Raw genomic sequence first — 23,850 nt, 5'->3', positions numbered from 1 at the left:
CAATCTTTTAGTTTATCTGACAAAATGCACAAAGAACCTACATGTTTACCTGATTCAGGGGATTGGTTTCCTTGTGGATTCTCTACCTCAAAATCCAATTTCTGGTGCTGTGACTTCGTAGATCGGGAAGTAGCCCTTGATGAAGAACCAGAGGTTAACATCGCTGCGCTTTTGTAAGTGTGGGTACGATTTCCTTTCTTAAGCCTGTCAAAACAATCTCTAGCGATGTGTCCAGTTCGACCACACTCATAACACTTTCTATCATTCTTACCTGTACTTGAAAAAGGTTTCTTTTGAACCGTTGTTGATGTTGACCTCACATCATCGGTCGCTACTCGATAATTTGTGCGATCGTAAGAAAATGAAGAAGTGCCATGAGCTTCAATAAACTGTTCTGCTAAACGCGTCATTTCCTTAACATCTTTCGGGTGACGTTCTCGTAAGAAAGTAGCTAAAGTCTTACTACAACTTGAAATAAATTGTTCGCGCAACATAAGATCTTTTAAGCCTTCAAACGTTGATGGGGATTTCGCGAGTTCCATCCACCTTTTCAGATAATTGTCTAAACGCGCGAAGAATTGAGGAGGATTCTCCCCCTTTTCTGGCTTACTACCTCTGAATTTCTCGCGGAAACCTTCTTCAGACAATCTAAACCTCTGAAGCAACGAACATTTGAGCTTATCATAATCAAATGCATCGCCAGGAGATAAACGAGAGTAAACCTCAAGAGCAGTACCTGTAAGCAAAGCACTAAGATTTATTGACCATGTATCCTTAGACCATTTAGCATTTTCTGCAAACCTTTCAAATCTTTGTAGATAAGCGTCAATACAGTCTCTTTGATCATTAAATGGAGGAAGTTTGGGCAACTTAGCACGACTTTGAACAGACACATCAGGGGACATGGGGGTACTTTGATGCTTAGAGTTAATTTCTAATGCTAATGCCTCTGCTTTTGCTCTCTCTAACTGAATTTGTTTTTCCATCAATGCCAAATGATTGTTTGATTCTTTCATTTGCATCTCCATGCTCAACTCTTTTTCTTTTCTCCTAGACTCTTGCTCACATTGCACTATCTGCAAATCAAGTTCTTTCTCTTCTCTTTTCGCCTCTCTTTCCTTTGCTCTCTCCTCTCTTAACAATTTATCTTCTTCAATTTTTCTTTCAGCTCTCTCTTTTTCTCTAACATATTCTAACAACTGATCTCCTTGCAAACCTAACTTTTGCCCAATCTCTACTAATTTCTCTAACTCTTTCTCCATTTTCAAAGTTCAGTTAAATCAGCGTAAGGATAATGTGATCTTAAATATTTCCATCCCGGACGAGCCCCCAATTGTCACAATTTGTGATAATGGCATGGAAATATTCCCTCGCTGTAACCAAATCTTTGAAAAAGAACAAAGAGTAAGTGCAAACAAGTTTATTATAGTGCTCCAAAAAAAAAATGCAAAGAATATCTGCACACCTGCACACACACACAACACGCACATCTACAACACTCGCACAAATAAAAAAACAAACAAACAAACAAACAAAATAATAATAAACAAAAAAAAAATAATGATAGTATCAATATACCGACTATAATAGAGTCATACCAGACCCGACAAATGTTTTATTGCCATGTGCGAATAAAATCAAAATCGGAAACACTGACTGGCGAGACCACAGAGGTTGACCCAAGACGTTACCGTATACTGTTCATGGACACACAGTCGTTGGTTACTCATGGAATTACGGTTACGATACTGTCCAAAGGTCGCACGTCCCTCTAGCCTTCAACGCCTTAGTACGTAGAATTTCCTCGAATGTCTCAATATGCCATAATGTTCATCTGCTACTGTAAACACGCACATACACAGCTGGTCACCTATAATAACACATTATTTAAAGGTCTGGGTTTCCATAGTCGGTAATAAACGCATTCATAAGGAATACTTGAATATGTCGGGTACATTATCTAGTACAAATAAAACTGAACTTAACAAAGTAATGAAATAATAACTTTTTCTTTTAAAAGAAAAATAACAAAAAAAAACCTAGCTAACAAAATATACAGTTCAAACTCACCGCTGCCAAAGTTCTCAAAATTACTCTACTGTCCACACAGGAAAACTTCTCGAACACACACAAAACATTCAGGCCCAAAGCACGTAGCTATTTCTCTCGCGACCACACAGGTCATACAACATTTGTACTTAGGAAGGACACACCTTCTCACTTCTACGGCCTGCTCAGAACTAACTTACACGTAGACAAAATTGTTAAAACCGGTCTGGCAGCCGTGACCAGCTATCCGTAACGACTATACGATGAGAGTGAACCTATGGTACACCATAACCAACATAATCAAATTAAACAAAATTGTGACAGACATTCCAATTGACTTTAAGTGACTGTCAAAAGAATTGATACTCGTTATAGGTGTAAATGCCTCAGGACCTGTTAGTCTAATATCAATAACTTTGTTTATATAATTATTTAGCAATGTCTTTTATGTCCATTCCATCAAAGAAACACACCTGTCTATCAATTAACTCAGCTAGTGTCATAATTCAATTATTGTTTACTCTCTATCTTACAAAAAGCTATGTACATTATACTTTCTTCAGTTGGGAGGCCCGATGCTCTACCGGCCACATCCAACTCGATTAAGACTTGTAAGCTTTTGTTGAAATTCATGTTCACTGTTATTTACCATCGTGTATAATAAATTCGGAAACCTGATTTTACCAGTTCTTGGACATTATATTGGAAGACCATAAGGAATACGGCACCTTTCTCGTTTGAATTGTATTACGGCCCCACAGCGCCGCTACTTTATTACCGCCAACATTCCTTCTTCCCCGTTTACGATAAAACAACGGATATAGACCAGGAATTAATTTTATAACTTATAACCAAAATCTAACTGGTTATACTTATTTGATAACAAATCAGAAAAAAAACTTATGATTTATAGAATGAATTAAAGCGGTTGTAACTTATATTTATATATATATATATATATATATATATATATATATATATATATATATATATATATATATATATATATATATATATATATATATATATCTCCGTGTCAAGGCGATTTCATGTAAAGTAATGAAAAAAAAATAATTACAATTATACGCTCGTATTTTAGATTTTTAATACAATAATGTATTATGTGTCATTTTTTTTTTCATTATGATTTATTGAGCAGACGTCTACATGTATCTCTAGATGGCGGTGGTTATACTCGGACAAGATGATACAAAGATACATATTCATATTATTTGTTATAAATTCAATTTTCAGAACATGATATTTAAATAATATGGTGTTATAGTTTTTATTAAACAGACAAATGAGAGAGAGAGAGAGAGAGTACTATTCAGTTTTAGCCCCCCCCCCCTCCTTTCAGGCTTCACCAAATGCTTGTACCTATATCAAACAAAAACTCTGAATTTTTTTTCTAAATATATCAGACAGTGAAAGTAACTTTTTTTTTTTATCAACAAATCATATCCATTTGTTCGACAGTCATACTCGTTTTTATTTTCCTGCTTCAAGTTCACACGAAGTCCACGTGCTTGTCCTATCCTGTCATTCGACACTGTGCAGGTGTGAAAGTTTCGTCACATCGAAGACGAAGTGCGAGTATTTCCAACAAGTTATAACATTTATTTTTATCATTTCTAGATTTGATTCCAACATTTGAATAATAAATTAGTAAATTACATTGGGCATTAACACTTGAATGTGAAACATACTCTCTGCCAATTTCAAATACCACAGCCGACACGTGTACATTTTGATCTACTATTGTTTTGTGACTTTTTTAGGTGTATGTTTGTTTTGAGACTGAATTTTTTGTTCTAAAAAAGACCGTAGCTTTTTTTTAAAATGTTAATTAAAATATTCTGGAAATACGGTACTGACTAAGTCACCGATTTAGGGGGAAAAGGGGGGGGGGTGGTATTAATCATATCGAATGGCAAACATGTAAAGTTACGGTGAAGAAAGATTTTTTTCTCTATTACTATAGACTTCACATATTACAGTAGAGAAATTCTGTAGTGCATTACATTTTAAATAAATATTTCCTTTAACCACACTATCATTTTAATTCGTTCTAAAGATAATAAATTAACAGGATATCTGCAGTACTATGTATAACTCTCAGAACTTATATTTTGTGTAGTAATTGAAGAAAAAAAAACGTAATAAAAATAAATATTTTCGAAATTTTGCTGCGTAATTATTCGACTTGAATAATTATATCTCCATTAAAACAACAAAACAACAAAATGTTGCACTGCTTAAAGTATTTGCACATTGCCCTTAGTTAAATTTAATATTTCAGCATCGTTCTACATAGGTACAGAATGTGCTTGTAACAACATTTATTTTCCAGAGTAATTTAATAAATATCCTAACAGCTAAGTTAGAATAATAAAAATATATATCGTAGATATTTTTCCTCATGTAATAATGATTCTTCAAACACGATATGTTAGTTAATAAATTTAAAAAAAACCTGTAACTCCTTAACTACAAAAAGATAAGTCCTTTCACTTCAGAGTTCCGAATGACAATGAAAACTGAACGATAGGTGAACGCTGAACGCAAGGTGAACGCAAAGTGAACGGAACGAAGAGCGAACGCTGAACGCTATGTGAAAGGTGAACGCGAGCGCACGGTGAACGGTGAACGCAAAACTGTGAACGGAGAGCGAACGGTGAACGCACGCTGAACGAACGGTGAACGCACGCTGAACGAACGGTGAACGAACGGAAAAATGGGAAAGTAGAACGTTTCAGGGACTGTAGTATATAACGTCTTAGTATTTGGAAAACATTTTTAAATTTAAACGACTGTAAAAAAAAACAACTAAATCTACTTTGTTAAAAAATGAATTGTTTTATACCTACAAATCTTAAAGTATTATTAGAAAAAGTTTCATTTATTTTGATGATTAGACCGATTTTGATTCTTCATGTCGCTAATTCTTTAACCTTCAGTTGATAAATGCACTATTCATTGAATCTAAATGATCGATATCAATACTATAAGCAAAAGGAGATTAAAAGAAAGAAATACATTTTTTTTCAATTCCATGTACGAGCAATAGAATTATACTTAAAGAATAAGAAAAAACATCTTTTTCAATACTACTACCTTCCACACCAAATGTGTTGTAAGTAAAGACAATTGTATGCAAGAAGAAGGTACACTTTCAATACAAATCTGGCCTTGTGCTTATCTAAAATTTTAAATAATTGTGAGAAATTAAAACTCATGCCTTCTGACTGTTCAGCTTCTATGCAGTAGGATCATACAAATCGTTTTTCTCAAATGACCTACTAAATGCTAATTGTGACGTCGCGAACTGATGCATTTTCCCGTATTTTCTGAAAAAGTTGCAACAAAAGACGTCAATTTTTACAAAATATGGACCACATGCATCGCCCAAAAACATTTTGAAGTTTGATTTATCCGAGATTTTACAAAACACATCCAAAAATAGAAGTTGGGGACGGCTGTGGACGATATTTTCTAAAAGAAAAATACCTCCTGAAATGAGTCATTTTGAGGCTTTTTCCGTTTAAAACTTAGAAATGAGACAAATTATTGACAACGTATTTCCACAACGGTCCTCTTTTAAGCTATATTCTTTAATGATTTATCACATTCATATATTCAACTCATATTTTAAGAAATTTAATTTTTTTTTATAAAATCAGATCTATTAGGGCAAAAGAAAGCCAAAACTTTACCTACTTCTTTCTTTAAGATGATATGAACGGTTATTTGCAATTGATAAGAATGGAGAATTAGTAATAGCTGTAATTTGTCTATTATAGGAACTGCGACCAGATATTGTGATTTTAAAGGTGTTTGGGAAACCCCAAATCTCATCAATTGTACTGATGTCGCTTTTGTAAATGCCAATAAAGAGGTACGATTTTGAATATTGAATGCAGTTTAATATCTTAAATTATGGAAATAAAAAAAAACAAATAAAGATATAAAACCAATTTAAAATCTGAAGAACTTTTATGAAAGATTCTTTCCCTCTAAAAATATCTTTTATTCTATCAGGGACATAAAAAACATCTTAATTCATCTTAAGATGGCATACTAACATTGGACAGAGACGCAAATAAATATATTCTTTTCACAAACACATTTATAATGAAGTTATTCTCAAGAAATAATAACATTTCAGGTGACGCATAGTTTGATATTTTGTTGATGAAAAATCTGGGGGAAATTTATGTTCGAAACTGTTCTCCGACACACGAGAAGTTTTCTTATATTATTATTCTATTAAGATATAAATTTATATATACTTTATTTTTCGTTTTTGCAGTTGGACAGTATAATTGCTGATGGTATAACTGAGAATGTAGATGAGGCAGTGAACAACACTTTAGTGAAGATGAAGAACCTGACATCAAAGAGTAGTGTACTGAGTGCCGGGGATATCAGCTCATCTCTTGACATCCTAGAGAAGATAGTCAACGTCACAAATCTGACGAGTGCAAATGTAGAAAAAGAGGTGAGTTAATCGTTATACGAGGGTTGTCGGGTAAAATTCTGGGCATGTTGTCTAGAGTGAAATTAATCAACACTGCGTTTTAAAATTTTTCCAAATGAATAATATATTATTCATTAATATACATATAGCATATTTCTTATAGAAACGAAATATATCATTGTAGTCTATGTGTGGTATCGCCCTACGGCGAATGTATATAAGGTGTTCATTTTTAAAACTGCATTTCAAAACTTTTTTACGTACGTTTGTCCAATTTGAAAATCTAGATTACGCTCAATGTTATCTTTCAAATAATGAAGAAATACAAGTCATTTTCAGATTTAAATACTTTTATGTTCCTTAGTTTGTATAACCTTGCCAAGGAGACTGAACTCGTTTTTTGTTCAAGACAGGCGAAAAAGAACACTTGTGTTAGAATGAATAATGTCATTTATTTAGTAAATGACGAACAGATTTATACAAAACGGGGGATCATTTCATAAACATGTTACTATAATAGTAATAATACTTGTAGTGCTAAATGCAATCATGACACCCTATTATACACACATATGAAAATAAATATCTACACAAAACAAAAGAAAGAAGTCCAAAGGACTAGAGAGATTATGCAACACATGCACAAAAAACCATGACAGACACCCTACTGTAATCACATATGTAAAATATAGCGGGTAGCCACAAAAATTTAGGCTTAGGCCAAAGCCCACAAAAATTAGGCCAAGCAAAAACTAAGGTGGGTACAAATTTTACTGCTCAGCAATTACGTGGCTTCTCGTCCAAAATAAACAGATCAATAAGTGACAAGTGACAAATTGAACACTCCTGATTGGATTACATGTACAAATTGGAGGTAAGGTTAAAAAAAAATTGACCACAGGATGATTACATACACTAAGTAAGGAACAGGGTAAAATGAGGGAAACAAATAAATAAACACTGCACATATCACATAAAAGTTATTATTTACACTAATCACTTATTTTACATTCCAGTATTTGATTTTTCAACATAAAACTGGATGCCAAAACTTTATAACATCCATACAAACAAAGATATATTACAAGGCACTGCAAATGCCTTAAAAAGCTCCTATCTTCACTTCTCACGTAATAATAACTTAAGAGACTTCAGACGTACTGTGTTACAACAGTGTAAATCAAATGGGAATTCTCAAAAACTTAATTTTAAAAAAATTTAACTTGTTTTCCAATATCAGTAACATCAAAACAGATGACCTTTCAACATTTTATACAATTATTTCCCAAGATATTTAATTAAAAATAATCATATCGACATCAAGGACAACCGCTTCTTCAATAAATATGAAACTCAGAAATGATCTCATGTGATCGGTCATTTGCAAAATCTTAAATTACTTTGTTAAAAATCCCTCTAATTCTACACTTAAGTACTCTGATAATGATATTATAAAAGATTCTGGAGTTCTTAATTGATGATATATATGTAGTCGTTGGAGGCCAGGTCTTCTAACAATATGTTTGAATTTTGATTGGTACTAAATGTTCTTCTTTAAATGCCGACCTGCTTAAATAGTTGTTGCATGGAGCGAAATTTATTTAAGTGAAATACAAAAAAGAATAAATTTTGCTGCGGCCTATTCGACATTATGTAGTTGAGGAAAACATTAAAAGTTTACCCCAAGAAATCCATTGTCAACCGAGGCGCAGACGAGGTTGACAATGGTTTTCTTGGGGCAAAAACTTTCAATTTTCCCTAAACTACATGCAATATATACTATTTTATACTGAATGCGTAATACAAATTCATATAACAGTGAACTGTGCATAAATAAATCCCGCGCAGTCAACAATTTTTGGAATATCATCCGTTGTCAAGTAATACCGGTATTTGCTTTTGCTACGCTGAAGGGCGTGGTTTCATTATCAGAGGGCCAACAAAGTTACAAGAAAGTATAATATTAGAATATATCTATGAATTTTTAGTTACATCATTAATTGCTTTCTTTCATACAAAATGAACTCTCAATAACTGACACCACAGACTTCGCCACATTTAATAATTGGATGTGTATATATATGCAAAGGGACAAGGTGACTCAGGTACCTCTTGTTATTGTAAACAATTATTTATATACATTTATGTGCATATTGTTATTTACTTTATTATAAAAAGACAAATTAATGTCCAGGAATCATCAAAAAGAAAACTAATACACTGTAAGTAACAATTCTCAGATTCTAGATCTTGGTATGCACAAAATATAGTTCGTTAAAAAATACTGTATATTATTGTAATTGGAGACCCATTTCAGGCCTTCTTCGAGGTTGTTGACAACGTTTTATCAACAAACAATTCCAAATCATGGACTGCCGTCAGCGATAAGGTAATGACTCTTTGATAATATGATTTTATGTAAAAGTTGTAAATAAATGTTGTTAATTTTGAGACAAGAAAGAAAACATCAGAGGCAGCTTAATATTATAATACTATAAAGAAAAAATACATAAATTTTTAAATCGCCCTATATGTTTCATTTTTTGTACAATCTTATATCCAATAACAGACAGAAAAGGATGCTAGTTCACTTTTAAAGAATATGGACCGAATGAGTGAAGTTGTTTTGAAGAAAGAAAACATAACGGCATCTAAATTCAAAGGCAAAAATTTTGGTAATCAATTAATCTCCATTTTATTTCTATCTGCAAAGAGATTTTGATGATTCAAGTAGTAATAGTTTAGTCAATTTGCTTTTTAAGAGGTGTCTGTTGACAAAACAAAGGTAGATGAAAGGGGAATTGTTTTCCCAGAAAAATCCGAGAACACACCAAATGATACTTCAACGGATTCGAAGGAATATTCCACATTTCTTGAATTACCAAAGCAAACAAATAAAATTGAAAAAGGTAAGTCAACAATGCAATTTCTTTCATTCCATTCGAGTTTAGCAAACAAAAACATTGACTTTACTCGGAGTCCACAGTTGCAAACCCTTTATGTTCCGTTGAGCACGGAATAAATTAAATTCAATAGTTTATGTAATTATGTATCTTGCATTCTTGAAGGAAATAGTAGGTAATTTTTTGTGATATTTCTTGTAGCTGTTACTTATGTAGCTGTCATATACAAGACGATTTCAGATATTTTACCCACGGATTCAAGTTCAGACACGTAAATATAGAAATATTTCTTAAGATAATGATTAATCCGTATTTTTTTTAAAATCTTATATTTGCTATTTCAAAGAATTTTTTTCCAACTCCACAGATACTATGAATCAATATAAACTTTGTGTTTTCGCATGCATTGCAATTTTTGCAGCTTTCAAATGAAACTTCTGATGTCATGATTCAATTACCAGAACAAAATCATGTATTATTTTTGAAAAATATCCCCAAAGTAAAATTGATATGCACGAAAAATATACGGAAGTTGCTTGAAAAATTCAATCAATTTTTTTTACGAATACAGGGATAAGACAAAGAATTTATATATAAAAGTTACATTTGAGATCTTTTAGAAGAAATTCTTGTTTTTCAGATTACAGCTTTCAATATCGCTTGGCAAGATTGGACAATTTGATATAATATTTGAAATTTTCAGAGAAAATTCGGACGAGGTAAAAGAAGGAAAAGATACAACAAAAGATTTCGTTAATTCTGAAATTCTTTCACTTACTACTCAGACTGATTTGGGAATTCTCTCCCCTCCTCTCAGTTTAGCCTTTCAGCACAAACGCAAGGTATGATTTTACTGATAGGTTCGTAAAACATTGGTAGTCCAGATTATTAGAATATAAAGTGACATTATGTTTTGAACTGGAAACTTCCATTTTCTAAACATTGAATTTCATGGTTTAGTAATTACTAGATAAATTACAACTGAACTATTTTTACTTCATTCTCTAGATTTCAAAATGACAACGTTGGTATACCTTATTTATTTCTTTTTTGTAGAATAAAAGTACTGACCTTCAAGTAGTTTGTGTGTCTTGGGATTTCACCATTAAGTAAGCCTTTAAACTACATAACCCTATCTACATGTACTGATAAGATAACCTCTGAATTGTTTTTTTTTCAGTTAATATGAAAATAAAATTGAGAACTTATATTTTTCTTTCCACTTTTTCTACAATGTATCTTTGCTTTTCGATTTGTCTTTGTAAAAAAACATAAACAAAACAAAAAAAAAAAAAAAAAAAAAAAAAAAAAAAAAAATACACGTAATTCAAATTTATAATACAGGGCATATTTATCTAATTTATTCTGATAATTACATTTTTTATGCAAGCAAATGGTCTGAAAAGGGTTGCAAAGTAAATTCCACCAACAACAAGAGGACAGTTTGTCAGTGTAACCATCTGACTAACTTTGCCATTCTGATGAGACCTTACACACCTGTAAGAAAATTTTCAATAACCAACCTTAAGATCTAAAAACACAATTTTTAAAATTTGCAAGAATGAGAGAGAGAGAGAGAATCTGCAGTCATTATCATTGTATTCTATTACTTAAATAACTTTCATTTTATTTATTTATTTAAAGGAGACTGAAGACAAAGCATCACTGAAGACTTTATCCTTCGTTGGTGTTATTGTCTCCATTGCTTTTACAGTTTTAACCTTTATTATATTTATTCTGACTTGGAAGTATGTATACTTTGTGTTATATCTTATATCTAAGAAACTTGATTTGAAATCAAAGTTGTTTTTTTTCTAGTAGGGTATATCAAGGGTATATTCATGTAATTATTTTAGACAAGTAAGGAGTGATCAAAATACAATGCTGCTTAATCTTTGTGGATCGCTGGTCGTATCCTACATCGTCTTCATCACAGCTGTTGAAAAGACGGAAAATGAGGTACACAACACTTTATACGATGGAATGTTTTCTTTAAAAATCACAAATCGAGATAATATCTATACTTATAAATTAATAAATTTTGCAAATAAACTCCGAAACGGGTGCACCAGAGTTCTTACTAACTCCTCTATGAATACACTAGATACAATATGTACAAGATAATGTCCGTAAACTATTCAGATTTCACTCGCAAAGTAAGTATCGTACATGAAATTTAAAGTCTACTTCCATTTTCTATAAATAGCCATGAAATAGCAAAAACGTGAGTACGGTGGCGGTTCCGATTGGCGGATCAAAGTTACTGGCAATTTTTAATGAAACTGACAACAAGCAATCGTTTATTAATTTCATTAAACGTCATCACTGAATTATTCAACCAAAACTTGATTTAAATGATATAAAAGAAATAAGTTGTGAAAACCGATTAAAAAGGGAAATGTGCAAATTATTTTCGTCATTCACCGATCTCAATATTGACGGAAACTTCTAAAACATCATATAGCATCGAGCCCAATGTTAAAAAAAACCGAGGCGATCATAGCTGCATGAACATAAAAAAAAGCTTTTGTGTGAATGGTCATTGAAATAATGGGAAATCATTGATAGCACTATAATTTGTGAATACATTTATATATCAAAGACTATTAGTAGGTTTTCCTAATAAATTTATCGGTAAAATTTGTATATTCCTCGCTGAGAGCATCGTGGCAACGAACCCGAAGTACATTTTTTTCACATGTTGGCTAGGCCAGGTCACAGCATGCAGGCGATACTGAAATTACTTAAAGAGTTGTCACTACCTTGATTGTAAGTTATTCGTTTGTACAATGTATTTGTTTTGTAAAGGCCTATCACAAAGAATTACACACGATCTGTAAAATCGTAGATTTAAAATCAATCTATTTTGTTTATTTGATGTCAACTCGAATTTTCTAGGTTCTATATTTCGTAACATGTTATGGGGTCTCGGATCTGAAAATGTTTTCACTAATAAATATTAATCAATCGCTTGTCTTAAAATGCCAACGGCAATTTCTGAAACGCTGCATGTTAGTATGGAATATAGTCCAACGTTAACCATTTTTATGACGTTTATGATGCCTGCCGATGCTCATCTTCGCTAGCCAAGGGTTTCTGATCCGAGAGTCCCTTGGCTAGCGAAAATGGTCGATGCTTATTTATATTTTGTAAGGTGGTGAAACAATCATTATATATACGTCCTCGAAGTTGCATCTGATGTAATCAACTTGTAGCTATTTCGACTCCGCCACTGATGTACACGTTTTTCGGGTGTTCCCCTTTGATTACATAGTGACCATGGTGACGAGTAGTCGGTAGTTGGAAAAAAAACAAAATACAAATAAATAGGCTAGGAATTATTATTTTAAACATTTCAGCATATTGATGAGTTAAATAGAGATCAGCTATGTGAAGAAAAAGTCTTGGGTCAGGACTGAGGCACGTAGTACACACAAGTACAAAAAGTCGACATTATTGCTTCTGCATGCGGTCTCGTTTAACAAGAGTTTTTCGTACTTTTTTGCGCCACAACACATAAAATAACATATTATAGACAGAACATTTGCATTTCTAAACTTTTGCGTATTTACAAAAGCAATACAAAATCTTTTTCTTTTTAATTTATGTGAGGTACGGTATACCCCGTAATTTCCACTGTGGTAGTCGGTGCTTAGAGATTGGAATCGAACTAAAAGTAAAAATTTCGATTTGGCCACACCCCTCGAACAAAATTAAAATATGCTCTACTTATTCATATTTAAATTCTTTTTTTAATGGTATAAATTTAATTTTGTTCGAAGGGTGTGGCCACAGCAAAAAATTGCACTAAAGACGGAAAATTGCTTTATTTTGATAAAAAGTATGAAAGTGCACGTGTTTAGACGTTTCTGTACAAATATGACGTCATCAAATAAAAAATCAGCATAAACTTTTTAAGTTTGATACTTAAGGATAATATTTCAATTGTTTTTTTTTTTCTTCTTCCCCTCAGTTTAATTTTCCTGAAAAAATAGGCCGATTTAGCCCCTTCGTGGATTTAGCTCTTTATCTGTAAAATTTGCACATGTATTTTCCTCACTGACAGCATAGTGGTGTTTAAAGACAATTAAAGCTGTTAGAAGTTTTTGCTTTAATCAGTACATTTCAGTTTTTTTCTGAATACAGTCTTTTGTATCAAATACTCGGCTTATTCATAGGGCGTTAAAAGCTAATGTTTTTAAAAAAAAAAAAAAAAAAAAAAAAAAAAAAAATATCATCAAAATGTGCACATTTGCTGCTTTTATCCTTGACGGAAATGAAATAAGAGCACCTGAAGTACAATATCCATAACATAGTATAACAGGTTTCACAATAAAAGTCAATTATGAAATTTGTTATTTTTCAAGTTTTTACGGGGGGAGGGGGGGGGGGGGGTGACATACATCCACTTCTGCTCCAAAGCTAATTGCGGGATTTTGAACAAAATATTTCTTCCTGCTATAAGCCTGTAGGCCGGTTAGAAACTGCAATATGTTTTTGGAATTTTTCTGTCAGTAGTGGTATAAATTCAATTCCTCGCGCTTGCGAGGGATTTCATCTAGTTCTTTTTAAGGGAGAGGACAAAACATACATTTATTTATTTTAGGTATTATTTCTCTCCTTTCATGAATCATTGTTTGATATAAGATACATATACTACACAATACGTACCAAATCAAAGCATACTCTTTGACTGTAGGAGATGATAAATAAGATGAAACTCTTGTTCTTTGGATGAAATGTGCATGAAGATAACAAACCCTCATAATGGTCAAAAGTCCATTTAAACATTACAAAAAGTAAGCCGAGCTTAATATTCAGAAGGATTTTCTCTATTTTCCAGGCTGTCTGTACTTTCGTCACGGCTCTTATCCATTATCTTTTCTTGGTGACCTTCTTCTGTATGTTGAGTATGGGTATCTACTATTGCATGAGTATAACCGTGACATTCTACGCCATGTATGTAGCCAACAATTTCAAGTCTAAATCCAGAGTGCAATGGTTCCTCTTGGGGTCATGGGGTGAGACATCGTTTTTTTCTTCACTATTTTGACTCTACTGTACATTAAATCATAATTAAGGCTCATTCAGGTATTCGACATTGTTATTATAAAGACTGTTGTAATCCATATTAGAAATAAATTTCATTATATTTCGATGTATAGTTATTATTTACAAACTTACATAATGCATTTTTTTTCCAGGCATTCCGTTAATCATTGCAGCAATAACTCTAGGAGCCTTCTGGGGGAATGATTATCATCTTAAACACTAGTATGTTATGTGCAAACTTCGTAAATCAGCATACACAGATATTTATGAAGATAGTAGTATTTATGATAGGTGACTTACAACACTAGGAGAAATTACATAAATAAATGTGCATACTTGAAAGAAGTACCGGACTTTTGAGAACAAAACTGATTTCTCAAATATTCCAAAAAGGTTAATCTGGAATCAATAGAAAAGCATTAAAAAAATATTTTTAAACAATTTTGTCAGAGTCATTAGCAGACGAAACTGCAGAACGGTTGGAGAATATTCTGCCTTTTAATCTACTGTCCTATGTGAAAACAAGTTTAACCAGAGCAAAGTGTATAACATCTAAAAATGGAGTTGTGTATTTTCTCAACATTTATATTTTTTTTTCAAACGAAAAATAGAAATTATATGATTGATTGATTGATTCTGTTTAATTGATGTTGCCGAGTCGGCAATATTTCAGCCATATTTCGGCGGTAAATAGAAATTATAAAAGATTTATTAAGGACAATCCCCAGATTAATGTTTATTGTAATATAGAGTGTTCAGTATGAGGAACCTAAGGCGTAAACAGAGGTAGCGAGTGTTCCTTCCCGGCACTAGAAGTGAAAGTCACTGGTTTTTCGGATAAAACCTTAAAAATCGAGGTCCCGTGTCACGGTATGTGTTGGCACGTTAGGACACGTCTCTGCTCAATGGCTCTGAGTGCCGAGTATATGTAAAAAAAAATTGATACACTTCACCGGTATATCGTGACGTCTCTATATGAGTGAAAAGATTCCAATGGGACGAAAAACAACATACAATCAAACTGAATGAGGAATGACAAATATGTCCTCTAAGCCCTTGATTTTTTTTTCAACATCACACAATTGTTCTCGCAGCACTTTTACAATGTTAATGACAGTAAGTTTTATTTTAAGAAGAATCTGATTGTATTCTACAGAGATTAATTGCCTTACAGTTGCTGGCTCTCAATGGAAAGTGGTTCCCTTTTTCTCTTCATTGTTCCAGTTTGTCTTATTGTTGTGGTAAGGATTCTTATTATTACTGAACATAAACCTGCTTCAGATAAAATTACCATCAATCAAGGACTAGGTACAACCAAATTGGTTGCAAGAAAGAGTCATAGCTGCCTTGCCGACGACTCAAAAATTTAAAAGGAAATAAACTGTTTCTATTTATAGACAAGTTTTCAATTCAAGATTTACCTATGTAATTTCATTTGTAGACGAGTGTTATATTTTCACGGGTGCAAGTATGGCATATGACAATCATTTTACATTTTCATTACTCTAATTTCGAGACAAAAGATTTTAAAATTCAATAAAAATAACAAGGAGCTATGAATTTGCATTTTATGAAATAATTAAGTACTATTTAAGATACATGGACTTTCAAAGTGTAACGTTTATATTATTATAACTTTCCGAAATTATGTTTATTATAAAGCATAAAGAAAACATGGAAAAAGATGCATAGAAAAAAATTAAGAAGTAATATTTGAAAAAAAATGTAGGGCTAGAACTCGGAATCACAATTTTTGGAAACCAGCAATCATACCACTGGGCCACGAAATCACTGATATCAGTATGAATAAATTCAAGACATATTGTTAACTCGCAAGGTAATATGAGAAGAAAATTGAATATATATTTTTATCATTTTTAATATAAAGACCATCTTTAATCAAAACAATCTAATTGAAATGCAGTGCAGTCATATCCAAATAAAATTAATCAAATGTTTTTTCTGGTTAATAAGGTTTCTGGTTTGGCAGCAGTCTCATCGTTTAGGTAGAAAGCTCAATATTTCCTATATACTCCATACAAATTCGATGAATATCATATTTATCATATAATGGAACTGTCATTATTCAAATATCATTATTGTTTAAGAGTTTAAACATGTATAAACTAAGATTGAATGTAAAAAAATTTAAAACTGTATTTAAAAAAATTGCTAAGAGTGGGACGAAAATGCCAATCAAATGGCAGCAGTCTGTCATCGTTTAGGTAGAAACCTCAATATTTCCTATATACTCCATACAAATTCGATGAATATCATATTTATCATATAATGGAACTATCATTATTCAAATATCATTATTGTTTAAGAGTTTAAACATGTACAAACTAAGATTGAATGTAAAAATTTTGGTTAAAACTGTATTTTAAAAAATTGCGAAGGGTGGGACGAAAATGCCAATCAGATGGCAGCAGTCTGTCATCGTTTAGGTAGAAACCTCAATATTTCCTATATACTCCATACAAATTCGATGAATATCATATTTATCATATAATGGAACTATCATTATTCAAATATCATTATTGTTTAATTTGAGTTTAAACATGTACAAACTAAGATTGAATGTAAAAGTTTTGGTTTAAACTGTATCTAAAAAAAAATTGCTAAGGGTGGGGCGAAAATGCCAATCAAATGCACTATGGCTCTTTGAAATCAAATATTCAATCAAATATTAATTTTAGATTAACATGATTATAATGGTGTCCCTGATTCGAGTGTTGTGCGCTTCCAGTGCCATGACAAAATCTTCACTTCAGAAAAAGGCCGCGTATGTAACTACATTTGTTTTGCACGAACATACGACGGCTGTCCATAAAGTTTGTGGACAATGATGTTTTTGTCAAAATGAATAGTCCTAGATATACTTATTGTATACCAAAATGTTTTGTTATGAAAATCCAAGCCAAATGAACAACCATCGTATGTACAAGTATAAGCATTTTCAAGAAAAGAAAAAAAATCGTTAACATATTTTTTTGTCAGACAACATATGAATTTATGAAATGGTATATACATAGTCATGTTTCATTTTCATTTTCTTGACAAATAATAGGAAATAATCTTAAATATGCTTTGTTAAATCAACAGATCTGGATTACGGTCTCTCGGTACCCTTTTACCTGTACTAGGTGTTACCTGGATATTTGGAGTCTTGGCTGTAAATGAAAGCGCTGAAATATTTCAGTACATTTTCATCATAGCCAATTCCTTACAGGTTTGTTGCGTTAATAATCGATGGTATTTCTGATAAAAAAAAAAAAAAAAAAAAAAGAAGATTTTTATGTGTAAAATAAAATATGGTTAAAAAGTCTTGTCTTTTTCAACGATCAAATAGATCTATACTCATTTCTTTTAAAAATTCAAACTTTCGTTTGTCTTTTAAAGTCTTGAATACATAAGTAATCTTTTGAAGCAAAGAATTTTGATATGAAATTATTTTACAGGGTTTATGTATATTCATTTCACACGTGCTTTTAAACAAAAAGGTAAGAACAACTGAATTATAAATGTGCACTCAATACAAATTCGAAAAATAAACATGAAAAGCAAATTTAAACTCGCTTCACTTATAAAACAAACTATGTGAAAATAAATATAGTCAGATTATCTGAACTCAAGATTTTTGATGTTGAAATTTTAAGCTGTTGCTGGGTATGAAGACAAAGTACCCATCTCTAAGTGGACTGAGTATATTCACAGAATCAAGCAAAAAGGAAACATCTTCTGTATCAAGGTCACATTCATCAAGATCTGAGACTTCATTGGTGAAACCAAAGGTAAGATACTTAATCTTATATTCTTGTAATCGTAAATCTGTCACATTGTTAGAAATCAATTACTGTAGTTACTGTTTTATTTTCAAGAAAAAACTAATCTAAAATATATTTATATCTTGATATATATATATATATATATATATATATATATATATATATATATATATATATATATATATATATATATATATATATATATATATATATATATATATATATATATATATATATATATATATATATATATATATATATAAAGCACTAAGAATGACCAACGACATGAACAATAGAAATTGATCAAATTTTCGGGACGCCCTGTCCCTTCCTCAGGACAAATGAAAAAGTGAAGTCATAAAAACAAAGGAAATAGAAAAACAAAAACGGCTAGCACTACTACTAAACTACCAAACACTATTTATTTACAATGTTACATGCTTCTCAGAAAATGCCTTAAGCTTAGGCTTGTATAAGAAAGATAACAAGATGTTTATACTTATTTAAATTTATTTGTCGATATAGGCCACGGCTGCTTTATACAATAAGGGAGCCAGGCATCAATTATTGCCTTCATTTGGCATCCCCAAAAATAAACAAGCATAAATGGTGGGCCCTGGGCACAGATGCTCACCTGCTTGAACAATAATTGCAAAGATCATTCAATTAGGCACCAAGTCATATAGACAAAAATATAGGTTTGGCACTACTGGTGAACCAAATATCCGCCTGGCAATATGCTTATCCTGGTAGGATGCGATTTCAGCCGTGACGTTTTGGACAAGGCCTAGGTGCGGAGATGGATTACAGCTTATCTGAAAAAGAAAACAACAAAACACGAGAAAGCAGAAGCCACTTTTAGTAAACATAATATGACTTTTTCCATGGGATGTGGTTGGAGGTGGGGGGGATAGGAATTTTGTAGAAACGTGATTTTTTGCGCTTCACGTCACCAGTTTTGGTGCTCAGGTTTGCCTAATAACCCCAAAACCCCAAGGTTAGGATGATGCTAATTCCAGGGCTGGACCCAAAGGATAACCACGAACGACAAAATATTAAAAAAAAAAACAAGCTTAGTGACACTTTGATAAATGGATTTAACTTTGAGTGGTTAAATCACATTAATTTAATTTAAAAGTTTATAATCAACTGGAAAGAAATAAATCCGGACAGCTATGAAATACGTCCGGTCTCTAGGGTGTACTCTGGTGAAGTGCGATTTACATAATTGAACGAATTAATTATCGCTAATTAATTACGGCCAAGCAGTAAATCGTACACTGTATTATTCTATCAAAATAGCATAAATGTACATGATAAAAAGAAACCAAAGAAAGATAATATGGAAGAGAAATTTCCATCCTTGACCTTGTATCTATTTAGTAGATCCAACACTTACATGTAGGATATACAGTGTTGTTGGTTTTTGTGGTGTTCTCTCTCTCTCTCTCTCTCTCTAAATCTGCTTTATTGTTACTATGTCTTCTTACAGAAAAAGAGAATACCGCCAATATTTGGAATATTTTCGAGCAAAAAGACTGGGAAGAACAATAAAGTCATGAAATCCAACTCTTTTATGACGGATAAAACTGTGTCTACTGATTGTCCCTGTAGTGAAATTCAGGAAAATGTAATATGTGTTGTCTTTGGCATTATACATGAAATATGAACGAAACGAATATGTACTTAATATGTTATAATTATTAACTTTTTTTCAGAGTTTGGTAATTACAAAAAATGCTCCTAAAGAAGAAGAAAGTTTGAAAACGATTCTCATACTAGAAGAAAAAACGGTGATATTTCATTTTAGAATAGAATATTACACATGTATATACATCGTAAATCAATATAGGTCCATGAGAATCCTTTCTGAAATTTCTCTCAGTTTCAATGCAAAATGCAATATTACATGTATTTGCCGGACATTCTGTTCCAAAATTAGAGAGAGTTTTTTAAAATAGATTTTTGGAATAAATTTCATCAGAGATTAAAATCCTTTCTTTTTATAAGCTATCATTTAAAGTTCCTTTGACAAATTCATCTTTTGATTACAGAAGATATACCTGTTGGCCCAGTTAAAATAACTTGTTTAGGTCTCTTTTTTAGGTTTGGTTTTGTTACGTCTTCTGTTGCCATAGGAATACTTGATTTTTTAATTTTAATTTTCTTTTTTGTTAACATCTGTTAATAAGGTAAATTAAGGATCTATATCTACCAACAATAGGTAATTTCTGAAAACAACATTGTGAAATCATTTTAAATAATTTGTAAAATTTCAATTAAATGCTATGAAAGTAATGTAGGGTACTAATTGTAGTCCTGAAAGAAATCAAACAAGAGTCTTTAGGGCCTTGAATAGCTCTTCCGATAATTTGTACAAACTATCATTCCTATTTGAAGCGTGTAATTATCCTATATATTTAAATAAAGTCTTGAAAGTCATAAAGTAGGTCAATTTGACCTACATTTTGGTTAAAACACCTTAGAGCCCAAGATGCCTTAACTGATAAAGTTTAATGATTTGAACCCCCTTATTATCTTAAATATCCAGATAAGGCCATGAAATTCCAAAAGTAGGTCACGGAAACTTACTTCTTGGTAAACATACTCCGATGATCCAAAGTTACATCAACTGACAAAGTTTGATAATTCTAAGTCTCTTATGATTTGAAATATTTAGATATTGCCTTAAAAAATTAAAAAAAATAGGTCAATGTGACCTTCTCTTTAGTTGACACATTCTGAGGACTCAAGATACATCAACTAACAAAGTTTGATGATTCAAAGCCAATTAGTATCTGAAATATTTAAATATAGCATAACATTTTAAAAGTACGTTATATTGACCTACTTTTCAGTTGACACACTCTGGGGACGCAAGAAACATCAACTGACAAAGTTTGATGATTCTACGCCATTAGTATCTGAAATATTTCAACATAGCAATAAAATTCGAAAAGTGGGTAAAGGTGACCTATATCTCAGTTGACATACTCCGAGGACCCAAAATGCATAAACTGACAAGTTTTGATGATTCTAAGCCAAGTAGTATCTGAAATTTAAATATAGCAATAAATCTTCAAAAGAAGGTCACGGTAAACTACTTTTCAGTTGACATTCTCCGAGAACCCAAAATGCATCATTTGACATAGTTTGACGAATCTTAGCCAATTACAATCTGAAAATATTTAAATACATGTATAGTCGTAAGCCTTCAAAACTAGGTCACGGTGACTAACTTTCCAGTTGACTTACTCCAAGGACCCAAAATGCATCATCTGACAAAGTTCGATGATTCAACGCCAATTAGTATCTAATATATTTAAATACAGCCAGAAAATTCAAAAGTAGGTCATGGTGACCTACTTTTAAGTGACATACTTTGAGGACCCAAGATGCATCAACTGACAAAGTTGATGATTCAAAGCCATTTAGTATCTGAAATATTGAAATATAATCTTAAAATTCCAAATGTGAACTACTTTTCAGTTGACATACTCCGGGGACTCAAGATGCATAAACTGACAAAGTTTAATGATTCAAGGCCAACTAGAAAAATGACCAGTCAGCAAGGGCCCCGCCGAGGGGTAGAAATACAATGGTGCAGCTTATGGAATGAGAAGTTTACTTGATTACAAAAATTTAAAAACATGTGAAGAAGAATAAGCAACAGCAGCTGTATTTATAAAATTTCAAGATAATTCCTAAATATCCAACAACCTGCAAATAATATCCTTGGTTTTACATACTGCAGTAAAAAAAAATCTAATATATCTCATATCTTATAATATATTTTAACTCAATTAAAGGGTTTTTATCACGTATCTAAATTTCTTAAAAATGAAACACTATTATATTCTTGAAACATATAATTATCATTTAATCATGAAATAATGTTGAAAACGGCCGTAATTAGACGACTCAGGACTTCGACTAAATAGAACGAATTACTAAATTTTAACTTCGTAAACATTTATAAATATGGGAATTTTAAATTTCTCTTTCATTATTATTTTAATCAATTACATATGAATAAATCCTGTATATCTTCTATCTGTTCTAGCAGTGAATATCATGTACTAGAAATGACACTTTTTCAATGGCGCCGTACGCCACTACGATGTTCACAACATACTTACTAGATTCTGTGCGACTTTTAAAAAATGCGTGTTTGTCATTTATTATTTTTTAAAGGTATCTTTCTTTAAAATATTTTATAGGAGAGAAAAAAATTCGTGATCGATCGGGCATAAACGATTGTTCTGAATGGAGATAAACGCCATGTCGCATTTGCAGAAAAAGGCCCCAGTCCAGGAAATGTGGAAAAATAATTCTTCCTAAAACCTTTCTTGTGCACATTTGTGCATCCTAACGCCATAGATTATACCTTACTAGCTATCAATTATCCAATTATCACTTAATAATGTTCTAACTGGTTTAATAGACACAACAAATAAGCCCTTTTGTATACACAGTAAGTACTTCGCTTGACCAGGATTGACACCTATGACGTCAGAGCAATGGCGCGTAACATCGGCGATCAAAATATGCGTATTGAGAAATTCAAACTTTGACTCGCTGAAACATCAAAAATATTAATCTTCAAGCAAAGATTTTTAAATATATGATTGTAATAGCATGTACAATTTGTCATCTCAAAAAAATTTGAGACGTGATAAAAACCCTTTAATTAAATGTATATTAAAGCAAGATTTATAAAATGCCAGCCTTCAGTGAATGCAAATATTTTCCAGGCTTGACCTTAACTTGAAAACAAACATCAGTTGCAGAAAAAGATTTTAATTAATCTTAAAGTGACAGATAAAGATAAGCCCATAAATTTTCTGCAGCAGACAAGATAATTTACCCCAGGGGATTAATTGTACTGCTCCCTTATCCTTTTCTTCTTAGTTTACAATAAGAAATTTTTCAGCAATGATAGAATGAGGTTATCATCCGACTACCTGTTAATATTAATGGTATTCTTGAATTTACATAAGGCAACCAAAATAAATAAATAAATAAATTAATTAATTAATAAAAAAATATTAAAATAAATACAATGATAATAATAGTAAAAAGATATTTTTATCTATATTTTGTTTTTAGAATTCAATAAAATCATAACTCATTGTGTTTTTTAACCAAAATAAAACATGAACATTATTTAAATCTACATTTCAGAATGTAAACGTTATTCAGAATTGACCTTAACTTCAAAACAAACTTCATTTTCAGACAGAGGTGTCAATTAATCTCAGTGTGACAGATAAAGATAATGCTTTGGATTTTCTTGAAGAGGAAAGTTAATTAATCCCAAGGGACACATTGCAGCTTTCATAGTTTACAATAGAAACATTCTCAGCAGTTATCTCTCTTTGCCCTGGCATTCATTCTAATATAAAGTTAAGGAATCTACCCCACCACCCCAGCTCCAAACCAGATGTCAAAGAGAACCAAACATATGTCTTACTGTCAATGCAACCAACATACACAATTTGAACTTAATACCTTGCGCGGCTAGGATAAGGCTGTCCGTAAAATATCAAACTGTTCCAACTGTAGTAACTTCTCTGAA

At 31.8% G+C, this 23,850-nt stretch overlaps 1 protein-coding gene across 1 annotated transcript in view; it reads left to right on the top strand.

The window, feature by feature from the left end:
• Positions 1-23,850, top strand: part of LOC133189812 (uncharacterized) — a 103,689-nt gene that overhangs the window by 59,729 nt on the left and 20,110 nt on the right. Inside the window, exons 12-31 of the mRNA XM_061325203.1 lie at positions 5,853-5,947; positions 6,362-6,550; positions 8,847-8,918; positions 9,099-9,204; positions 9,292-9,438; positions 9,634-9,703; positions 10,136-10,274; positions 10,489-10,541; positions 10,823-10,931; positions 11,077-11,180; positions 11,289-11,391; positions 14,276-14,453; positions 14,637-14,706; positions 15,659-15,725; positions 17,184-17,269; positions 17,590-17,716; positions 17,946-17,987; positions 18,144-18,278; positions 19,765-19,902; positions 19,991-19,996. Of these exons, the coding sequence (XP_061181187.1) occupies positions 5,853-5,947; positions 6,362-6,550; positions 8,847-8,918; positions 9,099-9,204; positions 9,292-9,438; positions 9,634-9,703; positions 10,136-10,274; positions 10,489-10,541; positions 10,823-10,931; positions 11,077-11,180; positions 11,289-11,391; positions 14,276-14,453; positions 14,637-14,706; positions 15,659-15,725; positions 17,184-17,269; positions 17,590-17,716; positions 17,946-17,987; positions 18,144-18,278; positions 19,765-19,902; positions 19,991-19,996 (2,036 nt within the window). The remainder of the gene's footprint in view (positions 1-5,852; positions 5,948-6,361; positions 6,551-8,846; positions 8,919-9,098; positions 9,205-9,291; positions 9,439-9,633; positions 9,704-10,135; positions 10,275-10,488; positions 10,542-10,822; positions 10,932-11,076; positions 11,181-11,288; positions 11,392-14,275; positions 14,454-14,636; positions 14,707-15,658; positions 15,726-17,183; positions 17,270-17,589; positions 17,717-17,945; positions 17,988-18,143; positions 18,279-19,764; positions 19,903-19,990; positions 19,997-23,850) is intronic.

The sequence above is a fragment of the Saccostrea echinata genome, unplaced genomic scaffold (genome assembly GCF_033153115.1).
Source record: "Saccostrea echinata isolate AGI-Se365-2 ecotype Australia unplaced genomic scaffold, CSIRO_AGI_Sech_v1 ptg000020l, whole genome shotgun sequence".
In the NCBI taxonomy this organism is placed as follows: Eukaryota; Metazoa; Mollusca; class Bivalvia; order Ostreida; family Ostreidae; genus Saccostrea; species Saccostrea echinata.
The sequence above is the reverse complement of the archived record's forward strand: the minus strand, read 5'-3'. Positions and strand labels throughout refer to the sequence as shown.